Here is a 27,186-nt window from a genome sequence, read left to right as displayed (position 1 = left end):
ACCTTGATATGCTAGAATCCTATCTACTCTTGTTCATGCTGTATTTTTTATATCGACAAAAGTGCCTGGTTTTCCCATACCCTATAAGTTTATAAGATCCATGATTTATGTATGCAAAATTACACTTCTGCGGACTTCAGTAGGCTTATAGTAAATTATTTGCAATTTCATATGATTCATCTTTGTTACAAGACATAGTTTAAACAGGAGTTTTAACTAGAAACTCCTATAATCTTAGTTAATTTAGTTTGAAAAATAATTCATTTCCGCCACCGCCGTCACGTATTGATTATTTTTTCTCGGGCTGTAGCTTATGCTCAGCCCTTTAAACTCCAGTTTCGTCTAATTTTTGTCGTATAAGCCTAGGATGGTTTAGCTTTACGGTGACGGTGTTATAGTTATAATAAGTTTCTAATGACTAATTAATGTGTTAAATTATTATATCATAATATTAAAATCCTTAGAAATAGTGAAACTGCAAGAGTGATTCCGGCTTTGTTCCTTCGTAGAAGGAAAAGGTAATGATTCTGTTTTTATGTATGGGTCATAACTTTGTAGTGACAGAAAGCAGGAAAATTATGTGATTACGTGATAATAAGGGGCTATTTTCTGATAAAATTTGACCTTATGGCGACCCCTACCTGGTACACCAAACGTAACCTTACACAAGTTTCAATTTTAACCCCTGGACCAGGTGTAGTTGTATCCTAGGATGTTTAAGAGTTTCTGTTGGGGGTTAAACCCACCCGCGGTGAGTCTAGAAGCCGGCAAATTGAACACCCCCCCCCGGGGGGGAAGAAGAGGGGGTTCCATTGGTCACCTAAGAATAATTATTAACGTTTTCCCAAAGTGTCTTACAAACCCCTCACACCCCCAAACCTCTGACCCATGTGACTTTTCCCTGACCAGTGACCACATAGTATAGTAATTTAAATTTTATTTTACAGGCTGTTGCTTGGATATGATGCAGAATCCAAATAATTGTGTTTTGCAATGTCAAGCGCGCCTGGATAATAAATGGCTTAAGACTGACTTACAGGTAACTAATTATTATGGGTATAAAATCTTTTAGAGCCATGCCATTCAAATGGATTTGTTCTGTTTCAGTTGGCCTTTTCTAGAGATGGACTGGTCAGTTTATGGAATGAGTTGGTCAAAGATGGGGAGCTCACTTTCATGAACAATGATAATGACAGAACAAGTATTTCTGGCAATAAAAATGGTAAACTTTGGTTGCTGCAAGAGATAGTATATAATTTTAACACTAGATGGCGCTTCAAATTGTATCCGCATTGAGAGGGCGTGTTTATTGGGCCCAAATACAACTTATTCCTTTTTAATTTTATGCAAACGGACATTTTTGTCGGTTTACTTTGTTCATAGTCACGTTTGTTCCCTTTCTTTCAGATCAAACAGCGAAAAATAAGAGCTGTAACTGCAGTAATGCATTTGAAGTCAATTCCAATACTCAAAATGGATGTTTCTGCATGAATTGTAGCCATACAGAAAAAGAAGTCAAATCAAATAAAGAAATTTTAATTGGCAGTGACTTACCTAATTCAAAAAGTGTTATAGAATCTTGGAAATGGGGACCACAACCCGGTATTCAAGTTAATTAATTCTTATATAGCCATTCCTGTAATGCCATAGGAAATGTAAACAGCACAGGGACGGGGCCGCCTTCTTGGGTTATTTCCCTCGCTCCAAGAAGCACTGCAAGAGGCAGTGCAGTGTAAGTCGGCTAGTCTTACACTAGCGAATTGGGAACGCGAGCTCCATCTGGCGTTGACTGTTGGCGGCCCGCCCCTGTGTGTTGGTTTCTCTGCGTGTTAATAATGGAATAGTCTATTCACAGTTATTGAGCAACACTTTTATTTGTATCTTTAAGACGAAGATCACCTGAAACAATGTCTAGAACAGTTAATAGAGGAACAGTATCAGTTTGTTTCGGAGGCTGCCAGTTCTACCTTATCTTCAGCCAGATTAAGACAAAGAATCATGGTTGGCCAAAGATACTTCATCGCTCTAGTTCGCAGGAAAATTCCCTCAGATACAAAATACAACCCTCAAACCTTTATTTCCAATCATACAAAGAATGAAAAAATGTATTTTGAATTTTATTTATATCTGTTGATGTATTACATTTAGTACATTTCATGTAATTGAAAAAAAAAAAAAAAATGTTTATTGAAGAAAAACTCTTGAAAAGCCTACACTCAGCCTCGCGAGGGTTGGAAGTAAAGCCGCCTTGAGTTTTGCGTTTGCCTTTTTACGACGGGCGTGGAGGTCGGGAGAAGATTCTGACCTGTGTAGTGAACTGCTTCAAGAGTCTCTAGACGCGATGAGAGGTTTACCCGAAGCTACTTTGTTTGACGAAACTACGGTGTCGCCTGTTTGGTTGGAAGTTGTAGAGCGAGCTTCTAAGTTCCTCAGATCCGTAGTGCTTGGGTAAGATCATTTAAAGATATATATAACCATTAACCATTGACAGATTATTTTCCTAAGCCATAGATAACTCTAGCGCGTACAAGATTTCTTCCATTAGTTTTTAAACTGTTCCTTCTTAGTTTTTATCATGGATGAAGGATGCGCGTGAGGAAATTTGTTTTCATGCTACAGGATAGGCAACTCCCTATCTCGAGCGACAGAATATTCTGTATACACTCTGTTACAACGTCGGTTGTCAGCACGCGCAAAGCTATTTCTCTATGTAATCTAGCCTTGCGCGTGCTGTCAAGAGACAAAAAACTTCAGGATCTTCAGGATTTAAAATATCCGAGAGTTTTTTAGCTCGAGTGCACGGACCTCTAGGCCTTAGTTTCAAATACGTGTGAAATTGCCTACAGCCTACTACACGCATTTGAAACTAAGGCCTAGAGGTCCGTGCACTCGAGCTAAAAAACTCGCGGATATTTTAAATCCTGAAGATCCTGAAGTTTTTTGTCTCTTGACAGCACGAACAAAGCTACGTTACATAGAGAAATAGCTTTGCGCGTGCTGACAACCGACGTTGTAACAGAGTATATACAGAATATTCTGTCGTTCGAGATAGGGAGTTGCCGATCCTATAGCGTGAAAACAAATTTCCTCACGCGCATCCTTCATCCATGGTTTTTATTTTCCAAGAATTTTAACCCAAAATCCTTTGGTTTTCAAAAACCCCAATATTTGAAAGCGCGAATTTGTTGAAGTGACCAATATTTTTCTAGTGATGTTAATGTTGGCAGTGGTAGCAGTCGTGGATGCGGGCAAGTTCCTGTTTCAGATCAGCAAATGGCGCTGGCACTCTTGTTAGAATTGTCGGTTCAAAGGGGTTCATTATCTCACATTCTACGCGCCATACTACTTCTTTTAGAGTTATGGGAAAGTGGAAAGTACGAACTTGACAACAGGTACGCGCTGCTTATTATTCTCGCGCTTTCAAAGAGAGAAGCATTTTCTTAGCAACATTCTTCGATAATCTAGGGTGGTGTCTCATGGCACCAACGCGCCCTTAGTTCCTTTACTACAAAGATTTCAGAACATTCCTTCTTTAAAATCGAAAAGCATCGATACGGAACCTTACGACGAAGTAAGGCTTGTTTCGCGTGTTTGGTGAACTCAACTGACGTGCGGCTCCTTTTCAGAACGGACCTTTTAACTTCAGTCCTACCGAATGCTTTTTAAGATACCTTGTCCTCCCTGATGATGAAACGTTATCAGTTGACTTACAGCAAACCGCGGTTGTAATTCTTTCCCATCTTGATCGTTTGGCCGCGCCGTACTTACCACCAACTTCGTATTCAAAGGTGTGTTTCCTCGTAGAAACTATAGGGACCGTTTTCAAAGTTGTTTTATGCATTTATGGTTAGCTCTACTCAAATCCAACATTGCAAGAAATCTTTTGCTGGGGTTGGTTGGGATGGAGTGGATGTCAAACTGGGACAACTCCCGTCATGTGCGATGCTCTGGCGGAAATTGGAGTTCTACAAATGGCATGCTCCGAATCTTGCGTCATTATTTTAAGTCATTCTGGAAAGGTTTATACGCTCCCATACCACTCGGAAACCCCAGTAAGTATACTGTTAAGCTCCGCGCTGCTGATCACTTTACGCGAAAGCTACGTGGATTACACCAAGATTACGCGCAGTACATCGAAAGTACGCAGAGTGCATCGACATTAAAAACAAAATTACGCGTAGTACATCGAAAGTACACGGAGTGCGTCGACATTAAAAGTAAAATTACGCGTAGTACATCGAGAGTACGCAGAGTGCGTCGACATTAAAAGCAAAATTACGCGTAGTACATCGAGGGTACGCAGAGTGCGTCGACATTAAAAGCAAAATTACGCGTAGTACATCGATAGTACGCAGAGTGCGTCGACATTAAAAGCAAATTAACGCGTAGTACGTTAAGTATACTTCGATATTGAACCAAGCTTACGCAAAGTACGTCGAGCGCATGTCGATATTAAACAAAGATATTACGCGGGCTATATCGATATTACAAATTAATTTCGAGTGGCGTGCACTGATTGCACATAGTGATCAGTCCCTTACAAAACTCAAATATCCTTGGGGTCTTGCACATTTAACTGATTATTTTACAACAGAGTTTTCATATGGTGGATGGGTTTGGAGATAAAAACATCATCAAAATAGCGACACATCCCGATGGGAGACACTATATGGCTCTTGCCTCGGATGGAGAAGTTTTCTCATGGGGTAATGGAGACGGTGGCAGACTTGGACATGGAGACAATAAGTATGACGCCAATTCTTAAGAATACATCCGCGCGCGAATTAGTGTCATAAAACTTACGCCATACGCGTCTTTTTGTCAAATTTAAGTTCGAAAGAAGAACCCACAGTAATTCAGTCTCTTAGTGGAAAATTTATAACCCACATTGCTTGTGGTAGTGCCTACAGCGCCGCTATTACATCTTCGGGTGAACTCTTTACATGGGGCAGAGGCAACTATGGAAGACTTGGACATGGTACGTTATTAGAACGGTTGCCTAAGAATTTTTATACCAACCTTCGATCGATATTATTTGTTTAAAGGCACTAGCGATGACCAACTGATCCCTCTTCAAGTCTCGGCTCTTAAAGGTCACACCGTTATTGATGTTGCATGTGGAAGTGGCGATGCTCAAACCCTAGCTGTTACCGACACTGGTAAGAATAACCTCTTAGCGTAAGGACGCGTTACGTCAGAAATGTCGCCATCCCTGACAAATTTCACCAGTCGTCATTACAAAACGCGCTCTAAGACTATAAATGTCCAGCTTAACTTTGAAAGCTTGAAATTAATCATTTTCTAGGTTTCGTTTTTTCTTGGGGAGATGGCGACTATGGTAAGCTTGGTCGCGGTGGCAGTGAAGGGTGTAAAGCCCCAAAAGTAATTGATAAGCTGCAAGGATTCGACGTAATAAGAGTTTATTGCGGGGCGCAATTTAGCCTCGCTTTGACTAAGAGTGGACATGTTTATTCGTGGTAAGCTTTTTAACTTAACTTCGTTATTGAAGGGTCCGACATTTAAACGAAATCAGGGGTGTGCAAGTACTCGTTAAGTTCGAGTACTCGGTTCGAGTATCGAGCCGAGTACTCGACTCGATACTCGATAACAACACTTTGAGATACTCGAGAAAGATTCGAGTAGCTTTTTAACATCTTAAATACTCGACAAATACTCGAGTCCGAGGCTTACAACTATAGCAGACGATTAGCTCATGAGCATTTATTTTGAAAATCACCTGTTCAATGTTTAATTGATCACTAACAATCTTTTTGAACTAGTTAGATATTAGATAATTGAAAATCTTCGTTATTTTGAAGAAATTTACAAAATTACTACTCGACAAGTCAATATTTGAGACTCGATAATTACTCGAAAGAACCAAAATTTGACCAATCTAAATACTCGATACTCGAAAGTATTTTTGAGACTCGGCTCGATACTCGATAAGAAATTAGTTGCGATACTCGGCTCGATACTCGATAAGAAATTAGTTGCGATACTCGGACTCGGCTCGAAACCGAAAAAGAAATTAGTTTTGATACTCGGACTCGGCTCGAAACCGAAAAAACGGGACTCGCACACCACTGAACGAAATGCAACGTCATATTCAAACGAAACCTCCAAATGTCGGACCACACATTTCAAATAAAATTAGGTCATAATAAAGGTCTCTCGCGTTGCATCAACAGGGGGAAAGGGGATAACAACAGACTCGGTCACTCCATTGAAGAACACGTACGCTATCCGAAACTAGTCGAATCCATTTCAAATAAAAAAGTCATTCAGATGTCTGTGGGAACGAGTCATTGCGTAGTTTTGACTGATACTGGAGAAGTATTCTGTTGGGGCAGGAATGATATGGGTCAACTTGGGTCATTCAGCGGGATGGAAACTGTTCAAGTAACTTCTTTGGACGGAAAGAGTATTATTGGAGCTGCTTGTGGGCCATCACAAGTAAATAAAGACCTCTACGTCTTTAGTCCATATTAGTTTAGTTCAGATATGCGCAACTTAATTTCTGTTTTTCAGACATTTTTGTGGTCAACTAGTGATAGGAGCACTTTAGGTACAAGGCTTCCATTCGTTGTTGACGTCTGTTTGTCAACTTTTGAACTATTGAACGACTTGTTCAACCAAGTTTGTGATGGACTAGAAGGCTCTAATAATTGGCCACCTCCGCAAGAGAAAGAATGTATCGCTGTAGCGGCGTTAAATCTCTTGAGAGTTCAGGTATGGTAATTGGGAAGTGTAACGTCTTTATACGTTTGACGTAAAACAATGTTCTTGTAGCTATTGTCAGCAATAAGTAATAACATGGACATGGAAGCGTTAGGTTTGGGTGCGGGTACCAGACTCTTAGCGAATATAAAACAAAGGGTTGTAGAACTGGCTAGTAACGCCGGAGTACTCCCTACTATTCAATCAGCGGCGCAAGCTGTATTACAAACTAGTTGGAGTGTTTTGCTACCAACAGCGGATGAAAGGGCAAGAGCACTTTCAGCGCTTTTGCCAACTGTTGGTGGTGTTGTTAGTCCTGGATGTCGCTTTATGACCGATCTCCTAGTTAGTAGTTTAATGGCCAATGGTGGACTTGAATCGTCCCTTGCCACGGCGATTAAAGTCGAAATTCAAGAACTGGAAGAATTTAGGGTATGTTAAAGGGCTCCTTCGGACCCTTAGACACATGGCCCCGCGGATTTCCATCCCCTCTTCATAGACGATCTTCCTCAACACTTTGCCCCACCGATTTCCGAACCCTAAGTAGTTCCCTCCTTGTTAATATCCCCCTTCTTTCACTCCCTCCCTCTGGTTAGGTAGGGGGGCTCGGAAATCCGCGGGGCCATGTGTCTAAGGGTCCGAAGGAGCCCTTTAAAGGAACAGTGGTCGGCGGCACGGTGGGACTATCTTTTTGAAATGCATTAACATCAAGTCATGCCAACCGCCGACAACTTTGCGGTTCTTTTAATAAATCATAAGTTTCGTCTAAAGCTGACTATTTTTATGTTTTGTAGGAGAAAGAAGTTGATAGGGATAAGGATTTAGATAATTTGGGCGCAACTGGAGAAAGTTTGATGACTGAACAAGCACTTTTGGAAGCTGAAACTAAAAGAACGCAGGAAGTCTCCAGGGATGAGTCTTCAGCCACCATACCACTACTCCATCTTGTGAAACAACTATTGAAGTAAGCGATATATTGTCCAAGTGAAAACCTCGAAACGACTTACCTGAAATTTTGTTTCAGAAACACCGCTAGTCAAACCTTATCGAAACTGCAAAGCTATTTTCCTGATAAAAGTCCTTCTTACAATGGAATGGACTCGCGACTCGATCATTCGGACAAATCCGATAGCGCGTCAGCCTCGCTTAACCTTCTTTTGAGATTTCAAAGGCTTCTGATAGCCCAACTTTACCCGCGTACTGAAGACGATAAAGCTCGAACGTCTACATCGTCTTTAGATTTTGAAACGGCTGGAGCGGCTTCTCTTTGTCGAAAATACATATCATTGCTGACGTCTCACGTCATTGAATGTCTTTGCGTCGCCTCGACGCTTGGCTCTTTGAGCCCTCAACATTTTAGCTTAGCGGCAACGGCTCTAAATGGAGATCTAACTGGAATTTTGTTGTCTGAACTGTTAGTCAGTCTACTCATTTTGGAAGTAATGGTTCCTAACACAGTCCAAGAAACTGGCGCTATACCAATATTTATACCTTTACTCGAATGTCTCGATTCGTTCAATCGACTAGCTCCTGGCTCGGCTAAAGAAGACGCCGAAGACCTGGCATGGTCAGGTTTCATATGTAAGTACGCAATTACCCAGGCTTGACATTTACGTGATATTTCGTACGCGACTCGCGAATTCACGATGTTTGAAGAAATTGCGAAACATTTGATGAAATGGCACTATCTCTGGCAAAATCGCGAAATCTCTTACAAAATCGCTACATTTTTGACGAAATCGTAAATCTTTCTTGTGAAATCTTAAATCAAAATCATGAAATCTAGAGCGAAATCGCGAAATTATCACTAAGTCTGTGATGAAATCGCGAAATTATCACTAAGTCTGTGATGAAATCGCGAAATTATCACTAAGTCTGTGATGAAATCGCGAAATTATCACTAAGTCTGTGATGAAATCGCGAAATTATCACTAAGTCTGTGATGAAATCGCGAAATTATCACTAAGTCTGTGATGAAATCGCGAAATTATCACTAAGTCTGTGATGAAATCGCGAAATTATCACTAAGTCTGTGATGAAATCGCGAAATTATCACTAAGTCTGTGATGAAATCGCGAAATTTTCTCACAAAATCACGCAATACCTTGAATTTTTCGCGAATGTCAGACTCCTCGTTCGAGATTCTTGTTCTAATTACATCTTTAACGCGTTTTAATTTCTCAGCTGTGAATAGAAGCACTAGTCCTCAAAAAAATACAGATGATATTCCTATCATAAAGAAATCTGATTTAGAGAATCACTATAAAGAGGGTGGCATGTGGATAGTAATTAGAGGAAAAGTTTATAACTTGAAAGAGTTCAGAAATAACGCCCCATCACTCGCGGAATCCCTCATGTCCTACGTTGGTACGTACCAAACAATTTCTTCATAATTAGAAAAACGTTGGCCAATTTCAACCTTAATTGGCCCGCTTATAGGAAGAGACGGAACTCTGGCGTTTGACGCCGCTAAACATTCTAGAGAAACAAAAGATCTCTTGAATAATTACTTAGTTGGAAGTTATATTGATGTGAGTTATAATGGGGATTATAGTTTGAGCGGGAAAAATCACGTGGTGCTTATTTTTTTTTTCCTATAGCCCGATCATGACTTTGTGCAAATAATGGATCCAAATACGGTGTCATCTCCGCTTATGGATACAGAAAGATCTTTGGCTTATTTGTTAGGCTTATTGAGCCATAATCAGACAGTTGGACCCTCATTACAAGCCTGTGAGAAAGAATGCGCTAATTGGATATCCTCACCATTATTATACGGTGGACTTCATACGCTGCAACCAGTTAATCCCTTTGAAGAAGAGAAAGGTGAAGCGAGAAGCACAAGCTCAAGTGCCGCCACTCCCGGTAAGTACAGCTTACTTGCCCTTATGGTTTTTAGTTTTTTACTGAGGTCATAATTGTTTTTTTTTTCAGTTTCTGGAAGTACACCCACTGAGCCTCAGTGCATTCCTCGCATTGATATTGATCTACTTCATAATCAAAGATCATCGACCCTTTTGACGAAAGACGTCTCAGGACCATTCCTTCACGCGTTAGCCGAGAGTCATTTGCAGGAGGGATTAGTGGTTGCGTTTATGCAAATTGTTGAGCGCTTTTGTCAGTTTAACCATCTTACCATTCAAATGGACTTTCCGCCTGACCATCCTGTTGAAGAAGTTGGAAGGTAAACATATTGTAATTGGATATTTACTCAAAATATAATTTCAATTGGTCACGCAGACTTCTTTTGGCTGTTCTGTTAAAACACCTTGAATTAGGCACTCAGTGTCTTATAATGAGTCAACAAGTAGTTAAAAAAGGCTTTAGTTCCGATGAAGTTTCAAGTATTCCTTCAATAATTGGGGACTGCATTAGATTGGTTCAACAGGCAAAATGGTCTCTTATCAAGGTATTTTCCATTATTTCCAGTGGTGTGCGAGTCCCGTTTTTTCGGTTTCGAGCCGAGTCCGAGTATCAAAACTAATTTCTTATCGAGTATCGAGCCGAGTCTCAAAAATACTTTCGAGTATCGAGTATTTGGATAGGTCAAATTTTGGTTCTTTCGAGTAATTATCGAGTCTCAAATATTGACTTGTCGAGTAGCAATTTTGTAAATTTCTTGAAAATAACGAACGAAGATGTTCAATTATCTAATATCGAACTAGTTCAAAAAGATTGTTAGTGATCAATTAAACATTGAACAGGTGATTTTCAAAATAAATGATCATGAGCTAATCGTCTGCTTTAGTTATAAGCCTCGTATTCGAGTATTTAAGATGTTAAAAAGCTACTCGAATCTGTCTCGAGTATCTCAATGTGTTGTTATCGAGTATCGAGTCGAGTACTCGGCTCGATACTCGAAACGAGTACTCGCACACCCCTGATTATTTCACGTAATCCACACTTATATAGATCAGTGTATAACTAATTGGTGATGTAATCTTCGCAGGCCCGCCAAGATCTGAATGGTTCCTACAAAGAAGTATGTGTTCCTGTTTTTGAGAGGTGTAGATTCCTTTTCTACGAGCTTCGATCCGCTTGTAGTAGCGAAGTAAGGGCTTTAAAAAGAGTGCAGGTCTTGTATACCACACCAAAATGGAAATCTGTCACGGAACAGCTCATCCGTGATAGGCGACTCTCTAAAGGTATTTCTTGTAACTTGTACTACGCGATACTTTTCCATCTCTGGTAACTAATGCACGCGTGGGTTAGCTACAAAAATGAAAGCGATTGTAATAACTGATAAGAATGAGCCCGAAGCACCTGCTGATGATTTGAAAGATATTTCAGAGGATAAGGATCATTCCAGCCAAGGGCAAGAGGTAATTATGTTAATTAGTAGATTTTTAATTTCGACTATTGTAAGGTTTTTGATAATTTGAAAATAACGTAAAATAAATCCCCTCCGTTTGACTTGATGATGACGTCAGAGAATTATGTCCTACTATCTTTTAACCTCCGTGGGTGTACTTTTTATTACTATCGGTATTTTAGAGTTCGGAAGCCGCGTCTTTTGAGGCGCCAGAAACGTTTGACATCAGACCCCCTTTAATTAAAGAGGAAGATTTGAGTAACTTGATTAGTCTGGCGCAGACTATAATGTCCTTTGTCACGCATGATGATACGGTCGATGTTGAAGTGCTACGTAAAGCGCTTTACTGTCAAGTAGAAAGAGCCAAAATGCGACAAAAGGGAATTGAATCAATGACTTCATTGATTAAGAAAGACCTGCTGATGCCCTCCGTTAAGTACGCGCTAATGAGTGGTTGGCAAGGTCTTTTACAAGTCAGCAGTTCCTCGTGGTAAATATACACTTGGCGTCCCCGGATTATTTATTGTAAAGTTTCTAACTGTAAATTTTTTTCAGCAAACCTTTGCCTCATTGCTTAGAAAATATAAGTCTCATTCCACCGTATGATAGAATTCAAATTGAATTGGCATTCGCCAACTTAACTAAGTATATGATTAACGAATTGAGAAACAGCGTTCATCAAGTAATCTCCCAATGTACCATACCACCCGGTCACGAGCTTGGAGGAGCCGCTGTTTTGCCAGGCGCAACTTTCCGTTCAAAGGAAAGCAAAAGGGAAGGGGACAAATGTAACAATTTCATCGCGGGAAATAGTAAAACTCTGCTTTCGTCAACGCGTTTCTTCCTAACTTCAATCGGAATGTTGACCAATCATCATCATGGTCACGAAGTTAGCCTTCTGGTTAATTCGGGGGTTTTAGCGCTGGTTCAGACTATTCTAAAGCTGCTAGGGCCTGACCCTGGAAGTTCCGCTGATGATAGAAATAGCCCTCTTTGCGCGGTTCTGGAAGAAACTGTAAGGAAACCGAAAGCTCCACCGCCACCACTAAGTGGACCAGAACTTTCCGCAATGATGAAAATTGGAACGAGAGTTGTCAGAGGAGTTGATTGGAAATGGGGAGATCAGGATGGTCCGCCACCCGGAGAAGGTCGCGTCATTGGCGAATTAGGGGAAGATGGGTGGATTAGAGTTCAATGGGATAATGGCTCCACAAATTCCTATCGAATGGGAAAAGAAGGGAAATACGACTTAAAACTTGCTGAACCACCACCTCAGCCTGAATCCGAGTCTTGTAGCGATTCTGACAATGAAGAGAGTGCCGTCATCATACCACCTACATCTTGCCAACCTACAATGCTTTTGAGACAAGCTTGTCTACAGTTTCTAAGATGTCTTTCAATTTGTATGGGTCTTTACGCCAGTGGGGCGCAAAATGAAGCTGTCCGCTCTCTAACAGCTCTATTGAGGAGCTTAGTTGCAGCGGGAACTTGTAAGTACTTTGAGTATATTTAGGGTTAAAGATAATGGTCGTAACTTTGCATCGCTTAGCATCGGGACCCGAGTTATCATGGCTAGCTGATGAACAGTATCAAGAGTGGGCCACTCTTGGATTTGTGCGAAGTATCGCGTCTTCGGACGTCATGTGCCACGCCCTCAGTACACCCGCTTGGATTTCTCTACTTTTAAGTATAATTAGCTGTCAACATCTAACGTTTGGAGGTGTTAGCATATCAGTGCAGGTACTTACCATCAACGTGGCGTCACTCCATCTCCGTGGAGTTAATATTAAAATTCCTATATATAGATTCAGGCCCTACGTCTTTTGAAAACGGTTTTACCGGCTTGGACTTCTCAAGAATACTCGGATAGAAAACTACCTTTAATCCAAAATATTTTCCATATACTTGGTGAAACCTTAATTTGTTCAAATAATGATCCAACACTGCAACCTTTAGGTAATTTATGGTATCTTAGTTAAAGGGTTCCAGAAGACGCTCGCTTGCATATCCTCACTGCTTAAGTATCTTAAACCCTGTAAAACTTTTAATAGACTTTCAAAGAGGACATCATAGATCGACTAAAGCGAGAATTTCACTTACCGCTTCTCATAGCAGTACAGTAGCTGAAGAATGTATTCACTTACTTTGCCATCTCCATTCGCTACCGGCGTGGACTGATACTATAAATAAATACATGATGGAAAATTTGTCCGCCGCTGCTGAAACGACCAAAGCCACAGTTTCACCCACACTTTCGCCTAATGAAGAAAGTCCTTTTCCACCAAAACACACGCAGCTTCTTTCTGTCTTTGCTCTTTTGGGTGGCGTTGATTCGCGCATTAGATTGGGTGGACAAGTGATTAATAGCGAAACTGGAATAGGGACTGTTGCTAAAATCTCGCCAAACGGAAAAATTTCCGTTCACTCTCACGAGCGACATAGCGTTTCAAAATACTCACTTAACCAGTTGCAAGTGGTAAGAGAAGTATTTTTTAACAAACCCTGAAATTAGCCTTATTCCTGATCAGCGCCATCTACCCATAGCGGCGACTTTTAGAACTACTGTAAACGGCAAGCCAATCAGATTTCGCTAAAATCTGGTGACGTCATTTTTGGTAAGAACCCGAGAGTGCCCGTCAGTGACGTCACCAGATTTTAGCGGCATCTGATTGGCTTGCCGATTACAGTAGTTCTCAAAGTCGCCGCTATGGGTAGGTGGCGCTGATCAGGAATAAGGTTAATTTTAATTTGATACTTATACTGGATATATCCCCCGTTATTGTAAAGGCTCCTGTATATTCCATAAATATTGAGAAACTACCATTTAGAGATAACATGCTAAATGTATGGGCATCTCTAACCCAACAAACTGGTAGTTCTGTCTCAAATTTAGATCTGGATGGAAAAATTGTGCAAGGTTTGTGTGCGCACAGTCATTTTTGCGAATGCACTTTTGGGCATGAAGTTGTATCATATGTAACTTCAAATGGTTTTATATAGGGAGCACAATCAATGTAAGGCTTCTCCAGCATCAACAAAAGCTATTGGGCCTGTTAAAAGCAACCAGGATTCTCTTCAGCAATCAGGATCTTTTGAGACAAGTGTTGCTTCACCCTATTAAGCAGGAAAATCCTCAAGTTACGCCTGAGACCAATGGTGGTGGAAGCTCATCCGATGAATGCAACAGTGAACCATCAACTGTTCTTCTCTGTCAAGTTCTTATGGCTACCGCCACACAGCCTTCCCCCCTAAAAGCGATTTTCAGTCGAGAAGAACTACAGGCTGCCGCTTTGGCTTTAGTACAATATTTGACAGCGGAAGTTAACAGACCAGCTCACAGTAACCCTGCCAAAGATGATATTTGCACTCCGACAAGTGAAGGGATCAGTCCAACGGCAACCACTGACCAATCTCCGGAGCAACCACCCGCGCAAGCGCCCGCGCCGATGATCCCATCAAAGTCTAGAAAATCCCGTCCTAAGCCGCACACTCCACCCTTACCTCCCCCTCCCGCTGTGCAGCAGTTGATTGAAATGGGATTTGTTAGGAGAAATGTTGAGCAAGCAGTTAAAGCTCTATGTAAGAATGCGTACCTTAATTACCTCATGATCCGTGGCACGCGACTATTATTATTATTTTGTCTCTTTTGCTAGCTGGAAATTCAGAAGTTGTGCCAAGTCCTGAGTCAATGGTTAGCTGGCTGCTAGAACATCAGGATCAGATTCTAGCTGATGATTCCGATGATGATAGCATCACTTCTTACGATCTTTTTTCTGACTCTGATTCATTTTCTGAAGATCTGGAAGATATAGTGCTTGAAGAGGTACGTTAAGCTTAAATATACTTACGTCTCTAATTTACCGCAGATAGTATTCGCTTTTATTGAATGTAAAATGGTCATTGTAACATTATATTTGCATTAGCATTTGGGGCACGAATCATTTCGAAGACGTAGTGATTTCCACAGCAATGATGACTATGCAAGGTATGTCAGGGACAATATTCAACCCGGGGTCTGGGTTCGTTGTTGTAGAACGTATGAAGAAGTTCACGAAGGAGATATTGGACAAGTGATTGCGGTACGCGATACCGAGTAATTTGTACAGGAATTGGTTATATAATGAATATCGCGAATCATTCGTTAGTTGGATAGGGACTATCTTCACGACCTTAACGTGCAAGTGGACTGGCAACAAAAAGGCGACACCTACTGGGTTCGTTACATTCACATTGAACTTCTCGGCCATTCGCCTCCAGGAACGCTAACCTCGCCGCAAGAAACTCCCGCAGCCGAGCCTTTATCGTCCACTCGAAGTAACAATTCAACCACAACCTCATCTGAAATACAAGTTGGAGATCGAGTCAGGGTCAAATCGTCGGTTGGTGTTCCGAAATATAGTTGGGGAGCGGTTAATCATAATAGCATTGGAGTTGTAACAAGTACGTTAAAAAGACTTCTTTACGTAACTATTCACATATTCTGTCTATAAACTTTGTCCTATAGGCATCAATGCTCCTGGAAGAGATTTGGTTGTAGATTTTCCTCAACAGTCAAATTGGACTGGTCTTGTGTGTGAAATGGAAAAAGTACCAATTATTCATGATAGAATAACGTAAGTAATTACTCACCATTTCATTATGTAGACTTACTGATTTAATGGTAATTCGGTACAGTTGCGATGGTTGTCGTATGTATCCTATGACTGGACCTCGCTATAAATGCAGAGTCTGTCACGATTTTGATTTCTGCGAAAATTGTTTTCAATCAAAGAACACGCACAGGCACCCTTTCAACTGTCTTAGTGAACCAGGTTAGTTCTTGTTGCGTGTGTTATATGGCGCAAATGGTTGGCGCAAGGTCATTGTAAGGTTGTTTTTTTTTTCGTTCAGGGTCAGCGCACAGTTACGCGGGATACCCAGGCCGTCATCGCAAAAATAATAGGGATATAGAAAGTAGACCACACGTAACTGCCTCCTCGGGTTACGTGGAAGAATGGTCCCAGTGCGTCAAAAACCTTATGGTTTCATCGAGGGAAATTTGGGCGTACAGATTAATCAATGGAACTAGATGTTTTTGGCAAAGTCGTGGCTCTCAAGGAAAGCATTGGATTAGGCTAGAAATGCTCCCGGACATGCTGATCCATCGATTGCGGATGATGGTTGATCCAGCCGATTCGAGTTACATGCCTTCCGTTGTTGTTATAAGTGGAGGACATTCTCTATCATCTCTTCGTGAATTAAGAACAATCAATATTGGTGCTACAGAGTCTTTAGTTAATTTACTTTCGGATCAGTCTGAGGTAGGCACTTCGGAAATCCATATTCTCCCGGTGGAAAAAGTTAAGCGCCATTTGGCTTTCTTCGTTTCCAGTACCACCGTTATATTGAAATTGCTATAAAACAATGTCGCAGTGGTGGGATAGATTGCAAAGTACACGGCCTCTCTGTGGTTTGTCGTCAAAGAACTGAGGAAGATGACTTGGCTGCCAACTTCTCATTCGTAGCGTCAGACGGAGAAGAAGCTATCATTGATGAGGGTAAAGTATCATCGGCCAGTGGTAACGCCCAAAAGAAGGAAAGGAACGACGTGAATGAAGACACGCAAACAAAAGTCTACGTTTGGGGACTAAATGATAAAGATCAACTCGGTGGACTAAAAGGATCTAAAGTAAGAGCTAGTTCATATAATTTGCCCTATGCGTGCCTATAGTTCCGACGTCCAATCTAATCCCGTTTTGTTGTGACTGTCGTGCGATCCGCGCGTTTCTAGTCTGTTTTTCAATAGCCGCGAGTAATAGAGCTATTTCAGTGGGGGAAAAATTTCGTCTGCTACGAAAATTGGGCCTGCCTTTGAGTGTAGAGGGCGGCCATTTTGTGAGGGTTTCTCTATGGGCAAATAGCATTGGTGACGTAGCCATTACCCCCTCTGAAATAGCTCTATAGGTGGATTTTGTTGCAAGTTGTGCGCGTGTCCAGTGCGCGTACGACTACAATAGTACACGAATTTGCGTTTATTGCGCGCTTTCGATACTTACGCCTACAACAGAGCACGAATACGCCTCCACCGCGCTTTGAATGCGTACTACTTCATACTTCTGACATATTTCATATTACAGATTAAATTGCCTTTATTCTCTGAAACTTTGTCATCGCTAAAACCAGTTTGTATCGTGGGAGGCTCCAAAAGTTTGTTCCTAGGTTTGTTATTTTCCTTTCCGAAATTAACGTCTTAAATTCTTCACCTTTCTCTCTAAGTTTGGAATATTTATTAGTTTCTCAAGATGGTAAACTTTACGCCTGCGGAGAAGGCACAAATGGTCGCCTTGGTCTAGGCTACTGTGGAAATGTTTCAGTACCTAGACAACTTACAACATTAAGTCAATACGTTGTCCGTAAAGTAGCTGTTCATTCGGGTAAGCGCTTCGATACTTACCAAAATGTTTCTTCATTTTCCCACTTGATATAATACTTCTTACAGGAGGTAGACATACTTTAGCCCTAACTGCGGATGGTAAGGTCTTTTCCTGGGGTGAAGGAGATGATGGTAAATTGGGCCATGGAAATAGATTGTAAGTACATTTCTTTCTCTTTTGCTTCGCGTATGTTGACTTGATTATTTCCTTATAGAACCTATGACAGACCTAAACTAGTCGAGGGTTTAAAATCTAAGCGAATTAGAGACGTAGCGTGTGGAAGTTCCCATAGTGGTGCTATTACTTCAAGTGGAGAACTTTATACTTGGGGACTTGGTGAATATGGTAGATTAGGTCACGGAGACAATCTAACGCAATTGAGACCGAAACAGGTATGCCCTCTTAATAGAACACTTGTAGAAAGAATAATTAACATTTATACGCTACCCCTTTAAGGTCTTAGCATTGGCAGGTCAGAGAGTTATCCAGGTAGCTTGTGGCAGCCGAGATGCTCAAACGCTAGCCTTAACTGACGAAGGAATGGTCTATTCGTGGGGAGATGGAGACTTTGGAAAACTCGGGCGTGGCGGAAGCGAGGGTTGTAGTATTCCTCACAATATTGAGCGACTTAATGGATTGGGAGTCTGCCAAATTGAATGTGGAGCCCAGTTTTCCTTAGCGCTGACCAAGCCTGGTCAAGTTTGGACATGGTACATTAATTGTTTCCTTTTTCGTAGAAAAATTCGTGTCTTCAAGAATTATTCTCGTTTAGGGGCAAGGGTGATTATTTTCGACTGGGCCATGGTTCCGACACGCATGTTAGAAGACCTCAATTAGTAGAAGGGTTAAGGGGAAAGAAAATAGTTCACGTAGCTGTTGGAGCGCTTCATTGTTTGGCTGTTTCTGATCTTGGACAAGTAAGACTAAATTTAAGATAGGCGCAGTACAGTGTCCGATAAACTGAATGTTTATCGGGTTATAGGTTTACGCGTGGGGCGACAATGACCATGGTCAACAAGGTAATGGCACAACAGCTGTCAATAGAAAACCCGCTATAGTGCACGGATTGGAAGGAGCAAAAATATCCCGCGTCGCCTGTGGATCCTCTCACAGCATCGCTTGGACAACAGCCGAAGTTGCTGTTACAAGAATACACGAGCCTGTTTTGTTCGCATTTGCGAAAGATCCCCTAGGAGCTCTGGCATTAAGTAATTTCTTAACAATTTCTGGTTTCAAGTGTGTTTGTTCTAGACGTTTTTAAATTACTCAGAATCAACGGATTCGTTGCAAGATGACACCAATATGAGTGGCGCGCAAACTAGTCTCAACAACAAATCCAAAACCAACAAGATGGCTCGACCTTCACTGACTAAAGTTATGCTGCTACAAGAATCAAATAGCGCTAAACAACACGCTCTTCAACAAGTACTTCAAACGCTGCAAATAATCTACGCGCGGTAAGTGTACCGGTTAAGAATTTGCGCGTTAAAGTCTTACTGGAATGCGGTTGTCGTTTCAGTGACGCTATGGTAGCCGCGCTACTACCACACACGGAAGTGGGAAATATGCAAGTACAGCTCAATACTAGTAATACAAGTAGTAACGCAACCGTCGCGTCGGTCAATACGTCAACAACAGCAACTGGCGCAGTGGCGCCAACTGCTTCTGTTCCAACTACCGCTGGAATATTAGCCACTACATCATCTACTCCTCCTCAAATAACGGAACCATCCTCATCTACCTCCGTTTCCGCTTCAACTAAGTTGGCTAACAATGTAATGATCCGGAAAAAATCCAGCATTCGTTCCTTGCCTGTTGAAGAGATTAATTTACAGCCCCATGATGGTACTTCCTTACCATCCCTATCGTCATCCGGGAGTCTTTCATCTAAAGTGTCTTCAGCCGCTGCAAGCGTTATGGCCGCCACGTTTTCAACTTGTGACCAGGTTCGTCTTCCCTTCTTTGGCATAAGGCCTTTCCCGTTTTTAATTGTAATTGGTCACTCAGGTTACAACGGTTGAAGGAACAAAGATTTCTCACTTACAACTTGATGACTACACTAGTCGACTTAATGTAGATGATGCTCGGGTTCTGGTTGATCTTTTGAAGCTGGCAGTTGCGGGACACGCTGGGGAGAGAGCCAAAGATACGCTGACTTCAATATTAATCGCAATGGGACAAAATAATTCTCAGGTAACCCCTCGTCCTTAGTTTTAAGACCTATTTCTATTTTTATATATATAATTTTCGATAGATTGGTGAAATGCTGGTCGAACAATGCGTGACGGAGCTGGAAGATGTGGCGTTAGATACCGATCCGCATAGAACTGTTCAGCTACCAGTTGTTCAGGAAAGCGCGCATCCTTATACCGATGATGCCACTCTTACGGGACACGTTAAGATACCAGGTGCTGAAAGCTTAAGAGTCGAGTTTGACCGCCAGTGCTCGACTGAGCGTCGACACGATCCTCTGACTATAATGGATGGTACGGGTCGAATAGTCGCTATTAAGTCTGGCCGAGAATGGTCCGATTGGGCCTCGGAACTACACATAAATGGCAATGAACTGAAATGGAAGTTCATCAGCGACGGATCAGTTAATGGATGGGGCTGGAAATTCACCGTTTATCCTATCATGCCCCCAAATGCGGAGCGAGAATCGCTCTCCGACAGATCCGTTATGTCTCGGCCTTCTATCGAACTAGTTATGAACATCTTAGATGGCCAGCTAGAAGTTAACAAAGCCATTGTATCGAGGCTCGCGGCGGCATTAGCTTCTTGTGCTCAGCTGAATTCCATAAGTAGGTATTCCGTACTTTTATTGAATATTGAACATTTAGTTTTGGGTAAATGTATTTGAATCGATTGTGTCTTTCCAGTTCCATCTCAGAGGATGTGGATATTATATTTGCTAAGGAAGCTAATGATTTCTGGCTTTGGGAAAAGTCTGAACATAACGGATCTTCTGGCTGGATCAACTCCCAGAGAAAATAATTCGGAAGAAAGCACTACCGCTATATCATGCGTATGTTCACTTAAACATAACTTCCACCAAGCGTCAATGTTACGCGCCGCGTCATGCAATTTCTAAATCGGAGGGCTTTTTATGAATGTTCTTACAGTGCAATAGCGGAACCGCTTTAGAATCCTTAGTTAATGGATTACCAGAGACACTTTTAAGACAATACGAATATGAAGATCCTCTTGTCAAAGGTGGACGACATCTTATGCACAGTGATTTCTTCAAAGTTAGTGTTAATTTTTTTACTGCCTACCATAACAAATTAACAGGCAACATGGGATAGAACCGATGTAAAACGAAGGATGAGGCTTTAAAACTTGACCGCGACCATTTTGTTTACGTTCATTTAGGTACTGGTCGCTCTAGCCAGTGATCTGGGACTAGATTCGCTTCCTAGCTGCAATGAAAATCACAGATGGCTTTGGTTTCGTCGCTACGTAGTCGCGTCGCGAGTTGCCTCTGCGCTTATTAATCGCGCCTCTTTACCCCCTTCATTTTGCGAAAAAGTTCGTCGTAAGATACGCGAAATGATACCCGAGGAAGAATCCATTTCAACGGAGCACGAAGATCATTCTATATTTTCTCAAGATCACGACGAACAATTAATCCTTTGGGTTAATCGCAAACCCGAGGACTGGACCGTATCTTGGAGCGGCAGCGGGACTATATTCGGATGGGGTCACAATCACAGGGGTCAGTTGGGTGGTGTTGAAGGTGCTAAAGTCAAACTTCCTACACCTTGCGAATCACTGACTGCATTAAGGCCGGTGCAGATTGTCGGAGGAGAACAAACGCTTTTTGCTGTCACTGGCGATGGAAAGGTATGTAATATGATTAAAAGGGAATTCCGGAGGGTTCGCCCACAACCTTGAATACCGTCGCGCCCGTGCTGAGGGTAGCGCTGGCAGATTTGATTGGTCATTATTAGGGTTTGTAAGGGGACTTTGCAAGGGTAGACATTCACCAAATGACCCCTCTAGGTATATGCTACTGGATATGGTGCTGGTGGGCGACTTGGCATTGGTGGAACCGAGTCTGTCGCCACGCCAACACTGCTGGAAAGTATACAGCACGTTTTCATTAAGAAAGTTGCTGTCAATTCCGGTGGGAAACACTGTCTCGCTTTATCAGCTGATAGGGAAGTTTATTCTTGGGGCGAAGGGGATGAAGGGAAACTTGGACATAATAACAAAAGGTAATTTTGCCAGGGATTATATTGTATTGTGCTTAAATAATAAAAATCCCGAGTTTCTCTTCTCGAAAGCTCATGCGAAAGGCCCAGAGTTATTGAATATCTTCGTGGAAAAGAGGTAGTTGATATTGCGTGTGGTGGAGCGCATAGTGCTTGCATCACAGCTACCGGGGAGTTATATACTTGGGGCAAGGGACGATATGGAAGGCTGGGACACGGAGATAGTGAAGACCAACCCAAGCCCAAGAAGGTATGCTGTTACACGCGTGTTAGGAAGAAAATGTTTGATGCAACACGGGGAATCTTTATGGTGTAGTGTAGCTACGATACTTTGAGAAAGATTCCCTGGTGTTAGTCGTGGTGCAATACAAAGATATCTTAACCACGTCTCTGGTAGGTTGAGGCTCTCGCATCCCACTGCGTCATTGACATTGCTTGTGGTAGTGGTGACGCGCAGACATTGTGTATTACTGACGATGATAATGTCTGGTCCTGGGGAGACGGTGACTATGGAAAATTAGGAAGAGGGGGAAGCGACGGTTGTAAAATTCCTCTCAAAGTCGATTCCTTACAAGGAATGGGTGTCATGAAAGTCGAGTGTGGATCTCAATTTTCAGTAGCTCTAACGAGATCTGGAAGTGTCTACACTTGGTAAGCGACGGCGTACGCTTACACAAATTAAATAGTGGTATTTTCACGGTGGTGGTCTACGTAATTGCAGGGGTAAAGGAGACTATCATCGATTGGGTCATGGACTAGACGACCATGTTAGAAGACCTCGAAAGGTGTCAGCCCTTCAGGGTAAAAGAGTCACCTGCATAGCGGTTGGATCACTTCACTGCATTGCTTGCACGGATAAAGGTTTTTGTTTTATACTTTATACCATAGGTTAAATATTATGCCACGCGTATGAAAGTAATTTTTGATTGTGCCACGCGCATTTAACTCTAGGTGAAGTTTTTACTTGGGGAGATAATGACGAAGGTCAGCTTGGTGATGGTTCAACTAGCGCGATACTACGACCCAGACTGGTAACGGCGTTACAAGGAAAGAAAATCAACCGCGTCGCTTGTGGTTCCGCTCATTCAATCGCCTGGTCTACGTGCAAGCCCTGTAATACAGGAAGAATGCCATGTACAGTCCCCTTGGAATACGACCATCTCCGAGACATTCCGATCCCCGTTTTGAGAAACAGATTCGCTTTGCTCTTCCATTTTTCAGAGCTCTTTTGCCCTTGCATTCCTATGTTCGATTTAGCACAGCCTCACTCGCCCCGAGATACCAATAATGGCGACCAAACCTTTTCGAGTAGAGTTGATAAACTAAGAGGGCTGCTGGTATCCTCAGGAAAAGTAAGATATCAATTTTGACATCATGTTTAGAATTTGGTCTTACCAAATGTGGATGAGAGGGAAAGTATGACAATGGCCATAGAGCCTGTGTTAAAAAACGCGGACATCAAAGTTTCGCCAATAACTATTTAGTCTACTAGTGACTGATGGACTTGCAAACTCGCGATTGAAAGTAGTTCAGACATTTGAGCTCCTTGGTTTAACCATAGCCCACTTGATCACGCGCATCACGACGCAAGCTGCTCGCGCTATAGCTAAATTACCAAAATTTGTTTTAAACGTATCTAGTTTTATGTGTTCTTCTATTGCTTCGATAACCTTACTAAAATCCATATTATACCTTCAAATACCTTTCAAAACATTACCAGCTATTCTGTCCTGACTACAAACACAAATCGAGGAAGGTCTAGCATACGCAATAGCAGACGACGGTAACCGCGTAACCGCGAATTAACACAACTTACACAAGACCTATTTTAAGGGAGTGAACAGGCCCTGTATAGCTACGCCAATAAAACGGTCAACTACGGCGAAACTCTGATGACTCGCGACTTTTGGCCATTTTCATACTTTTCCTCTCATCCACTTTTGGTCTTACGTTTCCATCATCACGGCACTATGGCCCTATTCTTTAAACGTTCTTGTGGTAGTGAAAATTTTAAAATGTTCTCCAATAGGAAAGCGCCTTTAGAAAGGTTGTACAAGCTACTATGCTAAGAGACCGGCAACATGGGCCAGTTATTGAATTGAATCGTATTCAAGTACGTTTTCCACATATGTTAAAATTAAATTGATTATGTTGTTGCGTGTTATTTATTAATTAAGTTTAAATTGGAATAGGTCAAACGTTCTCGTTCCAAAGGTGGTTACGCTGGTCCTGATGGTACTAAATCTGTATTTGGGCAGCTAGTTAGCAAAATGTCTTTGATTATGAATGAAAATTTACTTCTACCGCACAGAGTTTGGAAAGTTAAATTTATGGGTATGTGCATGTTTACGAGGTTTACGAGAGTCCGCGGTTTATTATAACTCTTGCGTATTTAGGTGAGAGTGTTGACGACTGTGGTGGTGGGTATTCGGAGTCCATCGCCGAAATGTGCGACGAACTGCAAAACGGCTCTTTACCTCTATTGATTTTGACTCCTAATGGACGAGACGAAGCGGGAACGAACCGCGACTGTTTTCTGCTAAACCCAATGGCAAAGAGCCAACTACATTTGAATATGTTCAGATTTTTAGGCATTCTAATGGGCGTAGCTGTCCGTACTGGTAGTCCATTGAGCTTAAACCTCGCGGAACCAGTTTGGAAACAATTAGCGGGCATGTCTCTAACGCCGTCTGATTTAACCGAAGTTGACAGAGATTACATTCCAAGTAAGAGAGATTCATTGTAGATACGTAGTTTTTATACATATCCCTGGATCGGGAAGCCCGTACCGGTCCTATAATTCCTATAAATTCCTATATTTTTGAACCTGTCCTTTATTATCCTATAATTTCATGAAAGGTCCTGTAATATCCTATATTTTTGACTTAAGGCTCTTTCAGACGATCCAACTTTTTGACTCAGCTCGATGGGTCAAAAAGTTGTATCAACTTGCCCAACTTTAGAAGGGAAAAGTGAAATAAATCCTTCCTATTCACACGACTAAACTTTTACCGCCAAATGGAACTTTTTAAGCGCTACCTACCTTGGCACTTACGAAATCACCCGCGAAAAAGGCTTTTTTTGTAATTCATTTTGATTGGCTGGAGAAATGAAATTAAAAAGTTGAGTCAGCAAAAATTGGATCACTGATCCAATTTTTCCTAGCCAACTTTTTTGGTGACTCAACTCATCCAGCGTCTATTCACACGATCCAACTAGTTGATTCAACTCGAGTTGACCCATCAAGCTGAGTCAAAAAGTTGGATCGTCTGAAAGAGCCTTTAGTCGAAGTTTTCGTATAGTTTAGCATCAAATTTATCAAAATTTAGCTTTTTTTTTTTTATCGAGATCACATTTGAATAGATTTGACCGAAATTGCGGAGCTCGCTTAGGATTTTTTATATATTATATTATGTTATATTTTATTTAAGTTCTTCTGAGTTTTCAAAGTAAAATCCAATTTGTTATTTTTTAATTTTTGGGATTTTTCTACATAGTTTAAGCCCAAAATTGTATTATATTAGAGCTGCATTTTTAGTCCTATATTTTCCTATAAAAACACGTGATTTTTTCTCCTATAAAATCCTATAATTCCGGAAAAAAATTCCTATTTTTCCTATAAGGAATTTAAATTTAAGAGTGGGCTCCCTGCTGGATTGACACTGCGCGAGTAATGTTACTAATGTAGTAACTTAATACGGCTGTTTATAGGCTTGATGTGCATCAGAGATATGGAATCAGAAGCCTTTCAAAAGCTAGATATGCCTTTCTCTGTGCATAGCGCCGCTGGTATCGAAGTTTCACTCAGTACAAAATATCAGCACATAACCTATGAGAATAAAGCGCAATATATACATTTAGCTCTGAACTACAGGTACGCAGAGTCAGCGGTATTTAAAAAAAATTGGGCAAAATTAATTATTTTCTCGTTACAGATTACACGAATTTGATGAGCAAGTTGCCGCAGTTAGAGAGGGTATGTCAAAGGTTATACCCGTGCCGTTACTGTCACTCTTCACTGGATATGAACTTGATACCATGGTAAGTATAAATGGGCCGCTACAAATAACTTGTCTACACATTTGTGGATTTGATATATTTTTTCCTCGCACATGCAGGTTTGTGGTAGTCCCGATATACCAATACATTTATTGAAGGCTGTCGCTACTTACAAAGGGGTCGAGGCAGATTCTCCTCTAGTTCATTGGTTTTGGGAAGTTATGGAGGAATTCACAAACACCGAAAGATCTCTGTTCCTACGTTTCGTTTGGGGAAGGACCAGACTTCCACGAACTATCGCCGACTTTCGTGGCAGAGACTTTGTATTGCAAGTAAGTCTGTCGGATTGTTTTTTGAATTTTGACCTATTGGAACAAATCGCGAGCATTCAAATTAAAAGCGTTAATGGAAGCGGCACAGAATCGCGAGCGTTAATAGCTTGAAGCGGCACAGTATCTTTATGACGCGTCGAAGATTACTTAGAATTATCTGAGGAGATTATATCATATCCCTTTACTGACGGTACATTTCCCAATCGTTGTGAGTTACTAGAACACACGCCCACTTCTCAAAGTATCATGAATTGGACATGGGGAGAGAAATGTTCCCTGTGTCACTACTACTTTTTCCTGATAAGACTTATATCCTGATCAGACTTAGAAATAAGGATAATTTTTAAACTAGTCCTTGGGACCAGTGACCCCCCTAGTGTCCTAAATAATAAACTGGTCTCTGGAGTGGTCCCAGCCTTTGTTCTCCTATAGATTTGCAATTAATAAACTGGTCCCGAGGACCAGTAACCCCCACTTTTTGAATTAAAAAACTAGTCCAAGCAATTAATAAACTGGTTTTGGACCAGTGGACGTGTGCTATTTCTAAGTCTGATCCTGATACCTTCCACGTGATTAAATTGCTTGTAAATCACTATTTTAACTCTATTTCCAGGTACTGGATAAATATAGCCCTCCTGATCATTTCCTTCCCGAAAGCTACACTTGCTTCTTTTTGCTTAAAATGCCGAGATATTCCTGCAAGATGGTACTTTGTGATAAGTTAAAATACGCTATTCATTTCTGCAAATCAATCGACACTGACGACTACGCCAGAGTGGCTTTGAACGAGGGAGAAACTAGCATGGACATCAACTCTTCGGGAGATACGGAAAGTGACGATGACGTAGATAGTCTCGGATCCGAGGAGAGAATTTACGTCAATAATGCTAATTGAAATTATATTTATTAGCCTCCACACTTAGCTTGATAAATACAATTACCTATAACTTATTAATCCAATTCCACCCCTTTTTTTAGATCTTAATTTACTCTAAATAATGTAAGTTTTGTATCATAGTGAAGATTTGGTTTTGTACAATAGTAATGTATTTAGTAGACAATTAAGTTTACTAGTAGAAACAATATCCTTTTGAATTGTACCGAAGCAATCATTCTGTTAAGCCTCGCGTGACACAAATTTCGTTATTTATTTATTCAAATGTTTCTTCGATGAATAAATATCATCATTACAATTA

General features: G+C 41.3%; 2 protein-coding genes across 3 annotated transcripts in view; one reads left to right on the top strand and one right to left on the bottom strand.

The window, feature by feature from the left end:
- Positions 1-27,186, bottom strand: part of LOC149623679 (uncharacterized) — a 57,288-nt gene that overhangs the window by 9,332 nt on the left and 20,770 nt on the right. The window lies entirely within an intron of this gene.
- On the top strand, positions 378-27,186 carry HERC2 (E3 ubiquitin-protein ligase HERC2). Of its 2 annotated transcripts, none has more exons than XM_089852857.1 (66): positions 378-518; positions 948-1,039; positions 1,108-1,222; positions 1,408-1,602; positions 1,889-2,105; positions 2,194-2,448; positions 3,228-3,392; positions 3,466-3,571; positions 3,627-3,788; positions 3,852-4,052; positions 4,595-4,746; positions 4,833-4,978; positions 5,046-5,159; positions 5,306-5,477; positions 6,192-6,456; positions 6,532-6,732; positions 6,793-7,152; positions 7,515-7,684; positions 7,745-8,301; positions 8,905-9,087; positions 9,160-9,251; positions 9,321-9,585; positions 9,655-9,904; positions 9,961-10,129; positions 10,670-10,865; positions 10,933-11,042; positions 11,215-11,522; positions 11,588-12,522; positions 12,582-12,772; positions 12,838-12,988; positions 13,084-13,508; positions 13,820-13,949; positions 14,033-14,611; positions 14,686-14,855; positions 14,956-15,111; positions 15,178-15,472; positions 15,537-15,645; positions 15,707-15,843; positions 15,923-16,332; positions 16,404-16,700; positions 17,149-17,230; positions 17,305-17,445; positions 17,511-17,601; positions 17,660-17,837; positions 17,902-18,155; positions 18,218-18,362; positions 18,428-18,653; positions 18,716-18,902; positions 18,965-19,391; positions 19,453-19,638; positions 19,700-20,246; positions 20,325-20,470; positions 20,568-20,693; positions 20,818-21,288; positions 21,448-21,662; positions 21,732-21,909; positions 22,057-22,310; positions 22,381-22,520; positions 22,611-23,011; positions 23,689-23,772; positions 23,852-23,993; positions 24,056-24,385; positions 25,371-25,533; positions 25,595-25,700; positions 25,778-25,990; positions 26,604-27,186. In XM_089852857.1, exons 2-66 carry the CDS (start codon positions 962-964, stop codon positions 26,883-26,885), a joined length of 14,904 nt encoding a protein of 4,967 aa, XP_089708983.1. In that variant the 5' UTR covers positions 378-518; positions 948-961; the 3' UTR covers positions 26,886-27,186. The 2 variants fall into 2 exon arrangements, with proteins under 2 accessions (XP_089708983.1, XP_089708982.1); XM_089852856.1 differs by having other exon boundaries at positions 3,210-3,392.

This window comes from Phalangium opilio, unplaced genomic scaffold (genome assembly GCF_054372755.1).
Source record: "Phalangium opilio isolate 3A_F unplaced genomic scaffold, DU_Popi_V2 ptg000113l_1, whole genome shotgun sequence".
Taxonomy (NCBI): domain Eukaryota; kingdom Metazoa; phylum Arthropoda; class Arachnida; order Opiliones; family Phalangiidae; genus Phalangium; species Phalangium opilio.
Note: the sequence above shows the minus strand (reverse complement) of the source record. Positions and strands in the feature narration are given on the sequence as shown.

Bases quoted from the DNA above. Each gene is read 5' to 3' on its own strand.
- HERC2 (XM_089852856.1), top strand. From the start codon at position 962: ATGATGCAGAATCCAAATAATTGTGTTTTGCAATGTCAAGCGCGCCTG. The intron at 1,603-1,888 runs GTATTCAAGTTA...TGTATCTTTAAG, and splicing joins GAAATGGGGACCACAACCCG to ACGAAGATCACCTGAAACAA. The intron at 5,478-6,191 runs GTAAGCTTTTTA...TTGCATCAACAG, and splicing joins AGTGGACATGTTTATTCGTG to GGGGAAAGGGGATAACAACA.